The sequence below is a fragment of the Notothenia coriiceps genome, unplaced genomic scaffold, assembly GCF_000735185.1.
Source record: "Notothenia coriiceps isolate Sejong01 unplaced genomic scaffold, NC01 NC01_scaffold00011599, whole genome shotgun sequence".
Taxonomy (NCBI): Eukaryota; Metazoa; Chordata; class Actinopteri; order Perciformes; family Nototheniidae; genus Notothenia; species Notothenia coriiceps.
In genome coordinates, this window is record NW_011344300.1 from 200,820 (window position 1) to 206,020 (window position 5,201).

Below are 5,201 nucleotides of genomic sequence, written 5' to 3' on the forward strand. Positions count from 1 at the left end.
ACATACATACATACATACATACATACATACATACATACATACATAACGTAAACCAATTTATAGAATAAAACATCGGCATCAAATCAATGGTTTTTGTGCAGGATTTAAATCATACAAGTTTACGTTTGCTCCAGTTTTGAAAGCCTTCATGTCTCTTCACATCTCCTCATATTTCCCCACATCCTGTCTCCCCCTCTCTGCTACCTCACCCATCTTTCCTCCACCTTTAACCAGGGCTTTATCTAATGCATTGATTACACAGACTGCGTTTCAAAGAGCAGATAATAGGAACGGAGGGAGACGCTTGTTTTCAGCTCCTTCCTCGTATAGCTGCTTGCAACCTGCTCGCCTTCTCTCCTGCAGCGGGTTCATATAAACAGACAAATAAATGGCGGGCAATAGCAGGGCTCAGAGGATTGGGTTTGATTGACAGCCCAGGGGATTTGTGTGAGGGGTGTGTTAGGCGTTTAATTGCACCCCAAAGGCCTCTTGGGAGTAAAATCCTTCATGCAGCAACAGAAAGGAGAGAAGACACCGTTGTCAAGTATATTTATAATTGCCTTACATCATCTTCACCACAGTTAGAGATGTTATTCCAGATGAAGATGTATTTTCATTTACAGCATCCTCCATGTGCACCGTTTGGTTGTATTGATGACTGCTTATCCAGTTGCTCTGAATGATAATCTGTGTTGTCATGTGTTGTCTCCTTTGTTTACTAACCATGCTCAAGCCTTTTTTCCCTTTCTCTTCCCCTCCAGAGGGTACATGTACGCAGGCCTGGAGTTCGGAGCGGAGTGCTACTGCGGTCACAAGATCCAGGCTCCCAATGTTTCGGACAGCGAATGCAATATGGAGTGTAAAGGAGAGAAGAGCAACCTGTGCGGAGGAGCCAACCGACTGTCCATCTACAGGCTGGAGCTGAGCCAGGAGTCTGCGCGCCGCTGTGAGTGTGACTCTGCGACAACTACACACACACCTGAGTCTGTCAAATACACAAAAGAGAGCAATGTGAAAATTAATACATTTGTTGACAACATTCTTATGAATTGATGGCCATGGGCTTAGAATGAGCATTCCTGAGGTGACCGACAGCGAGGCACAGAGAAGCTATTTGATTTAGAAATACAAAAGCCCCGCTGTTTGTCAGGGAAATATTTGTTTTATTTTGGGTTGAAGCCAGAGATGGGAGCCTGCTGCTCTGTTGTGTTCACCCCTTTCCCCGGAGCACCGTGCTACCTACGTATCACAGCCAGTCCCGGTCCCATCCCAAACACTGACTGCTGCTAGAGAACTGAAGATGAGTGATACAAAAAAAATTTGAGTTGAGGTAGATTGTTTTAAATTAAAAACAAACGAATTCCCGTCCACAGTGTGAAGTAACTTTGGACAACCGTCCTCCATCTCTTTGCTCTTCCTTACCTTCTCTTACCTTCTGCTTCTTAGAAATAATCTGGTAATGTAGCATACACATTTATGACTAATATTTAAACATCTAAATGCTCTGGCTCGTCCAGTTCAGTGCTGTTTGTTTGTTATTCTTTTCATTTCTGCTTTTTTCCCTCGAGGTTTGCCTTCAGACTGCTGAATAGGCTATTCGTGTTTTTGTTTCACCTCTGACCCGGATTTCTGTCATGTGAACATCAGAGAGGAAATGCTGGCAATGTGTTAATGTTTTTTGTGGTTTTTCACCCTTAGGGACCATAATGGTCACTTGGTTTATTGTTTTCAGCCAAATGTAATCCTACAAAGATAATATTATACATTTGCTTCATTGTCACACAGCCCATCTGCAATTCATCATGGTTATGTTCTTCTACATTTCAATCAGCCACGTGTGTACATCCAATATCTAATTATGTTGCCCAAGAAATGTTTGGAGGCTGCTTGTGTGTCAGGCTAGTCAACAGAGCACAAAACAGCATCTCAAGATGATTTAATAAGCTCCGCCATATGGGAGGGCAAAGAAGGGCCGAACAGAAAGAGGTTGCAGTGAAGGCATACTGCAGGGAAACAAAGAGCAAGGACATTAAAAATGCAACTTTAAGCCAGGGAAAAAGGTCAAAAATAAATAAAACATTAGATAAGAACACATGGCTGGAGCTAATTTGCGAGGGGTGTTACCTTGTGTTAAAGCCTCTCAGCACAGATGGCTAATACTAGCAGTCTTGGGAAGGTGCAGGTTTTTGTTAGCATAAAATTAAGTAGCGAGAATTTCCGCCGACGCAAAGCTCCTTGTGCATATTTTATTTAGCTGCGTTTTAGCAAGCAGGCTGTCTTCGTCATGGTAAGGCACGGCAAAAAGCTTTTAGTGTGTGGTTTCCCTCCTCTGTTATAAATGCACAAGCCTCTTGACAGCAGAGAAAGCTTTATATGTACATCAGCACATAAGCCGTGTCGACAGGCTGAAATAAATGTGAAATGGATGTTTGGATTTACTTTCGCATTGACAGCATTTTTCAAGTTTTGCAGCTTTCTGTCACAGGCTGCAGATGATAAATGCTTCAATGCTGATTTTACCACTTGTTTTTGTTGAGAATTTGCATTGAAAAATAGCAGTAAAACAACATTTGACTTCCAAACTACTTACTTCCTGCTAAAGAAGGAAGCATCTCTTCTCTGCTGTTGTCTATCCATCATAGGAGAGTGAGTATCTCAGATTAAAGGTCATAAACACACTGCAGGGAAGTGAGCGCTGCTATTGGCCGATGTGCTGGCAGGTCAGGGTCCCAGCAGAGTGGAGGGAGTCCCAGTGGGATCCCTCCATGTGGGGTCAGTGAATAGAGGCCAAGCTGCAGAAGCTGTGCTCAGTAACCATAAAACTGGAGTACTTTGAGTTTGTTCCCCTCCTATTGGTGTATGACATTTGTTTGTTCTGTGTGTTTCAGATGGCAGCTCCATTTTTAAGGGGTGTTTTCACAGGCCGGACAATGTCACTCTGGCACTTCCCATCAGCGCAGTCATCCAAAACATGTCTGTGGACAAATGTGTGGACATGTGCACGGAGAGGGTGAGGGAGTTTACGTGATGTGTGCATCCATGCGTTGTCATTTACACATGAGTGTGTTTTCAGTGTTTTAATGGCAGCTGTATTTCAGGAGAAAACGCTGGCCGTCCTGGGGGGTGATCGATGTCACTGCGGCTTTCCGACCCCTCTCTTCTCGCTTCATGAGCCTGAGGACGAGAGTCTGTGTCTCCACCACTGCCTCGGGGAAGAATTTGAGACCTGTGGGAATGAAGAGTACTTTGTGGTGTACCAGACGCAGGTTCAAGGTAACATATGGTGTCTCAAAGGCCTATATAAAGGGCCCATAGGACAAAGAGACATGTCAGGATGCATCATCAATTAATTATTTATCTAATATATCATATTCCAATTACTTGTAGACTCTTATTCCACTATTTCTATTCTATTTTATTTGTTTTTATTTGTAATGACTTGCACTATTTTAGCTGTTTTTATTGTGTTGCACTGATTTTCATCGATATAACTACACTGTAGCTATGTACGAATTACAATAAAAGCCTTGAATCTTGAATCAGCCACACCCTGCGGGCAGGAGATACAAACAACGACCCTAAAGTAATGTTACACGTGTGAAAGTGCTGAGTTCTTAAAGTCCAGCAAAACTCTGACCCTACCCATGTTTGCCATTTTTTTTTCTTTGACCCCTGTGTGTACTAGAGTCGGTATACATCTATATATCATCTATATTATATTTGTAAGAAATGGACATACACATTTCTGTCTATTGCAGGGGTGCCCAACCAGTCGATCGCGGGAGATTCCCAGTCGATCGCGATATTGTCTAAAAATAGAACAACAATATTCTGTTTTATCGTTAATGTCCTATAACATAATCTTCCTGTGCCAGAATAATGCACTTGAACGCATTAAAGCTTTGTGATTGGCCGGCATGACCCCATGTGTCGGGGCCTGGCTGGTGGGCAGTGGGCACTATTTTGCTGACATTGTCCGTGTCATCAACAGGAGTGACCAGTCCGCACGCACACAGACCGCAATTATGGCTGCAAAGCAAAAAGCCCAAAATATATCATTTTCACTCCGAGTGGGAGGATGATTATTTTTGTATCTATTCCAATTCAAAGTCCAGCTGTCTCTCATCTGCAATGCGAGCGTGACTTTATCGAAGAAGGGTAATTTAGGAGCGGCATTTCAAAACAGTGCACAAACGCTACGAGACGGAATTCCCTCCTAATTCTGCCCTACGCTCCCAAAAGGGGAGGGACCTGAAAGGAAAGCTAAATGCACAGCAGTCCATTTTCACCAGGCCCAACAACAAGAGCAAGGCTGCTACCATAGCATCTTAATCGTGTCAGTCACGTTCTAGCGAAACACATGAAGTCTTTCCAGGCCCGGCTCTAGGGTGAAATGACTGAGGGGGCTGTTCAAAAATCCTAGGGGGCGACTTTTTTTTCACAACAATGAAAAATTCTGGCAATGTAAGGAATTGACACACCAAGTTTTTTTCATTCTCACTGCTCTACAATCTCTTTGCTTCTTTATTTGTATTCTGGATTGACCCCTCTCATTCTGTTCTTTTCCTCTGATCTTTAATAATAGATAGTACATTATTAGATGCGTGCACTTAGTTAGTCACGTTAACAGACTAACATTGATTTCCTCAATTTATAAATGGACAGGCTCTGTAATTATACCATAACCTTTTCTCCTCTATCCCTTAACTCGTCTTCCTATACAGATTTACTTACTTACTATCTACTCTAGTCAGGTCAGGATTAAAGACAAATTAATATTGTTGATTTTTTATTTTCAGGATTGAATGTTCAAACCAAGACCTAAAACCTGGCATTCCATAAGAAAGTGACTAATATATAAACCAAATGTAATATTGGATCAAATACTACACCAATTGGAGAGGCACAGGTAAAAAATCCGTCACTAGATGTCACTCATTGTACCAATACGGTTTATATAATAACATATTATATTATTATAGTAAAAGGGGCTCGCTTTGGCAAAAACCTGATCCATACAGGCAGCCCTAAATAATAACAGGTAAGCATCATGTGTGGTGCTATCTGTAGTTGTCTTATTTTTTGTCGATTTCATCTTGTTTTCACAGAGCTGTGGAAATGAATTTCCCCCTGGGGACAATAAATCTAATCTAAACTAATTTAATATTCAATCCCACACTTGGCGATTGAGAACATACATT

At 42.0% G+C, this 5,201-nt stretch overlaps 1 protein-coding gene across 1 annotated transcript; it reads left to right on the plus strand.

Annotated features, from left to right (window-relative positions):
- The first annotated feature begins 720 nt into the window (after window positions 1-720).
- LOC104946830 (WSC domain-containing protein 2-like) lies at window positions 721-3,350 on the plus strand. Its single transcript, XM_010772716.1, has 3 exons — window positions 721-946; window positions 2,889-3,010; window positions 3,099-3,350. Exons 1-3 carry the CDS (start codon window positions 769-771, stop codon window positions 3,348-3,350), a joined length of 552 nt encoding a protein of 183 aa, XP_010771018.1. The 5' UTR covers window positions 721-768.
- Window positions 3,351-5,201: the final 1,851 nt, after the last annotated feature.

Coding starts and splice junctions, on each gene's coding strand:
- LOC104946830 (XM_010772716.1), top strand. CDS start 769: ATGTACGCAGGCCTGGAGTTCGGAGCGGAGTGCTACTGCGGTCACAAG. Junction 947..2,888: donor CCAGGAGTCTGCGCGCCGCT/GTGAGTGTGACT, acceptor TGTGTGTTTCAG/ATGGCAGCTCCATTTTTAAG. Junction 3,011..3,098: donor TGGACATGTGCACGGAGAGG/GTGAGGGAGTTT, acceptor GCTGTATTTCAG/GAGAAAACGCTGGCCGTCCT.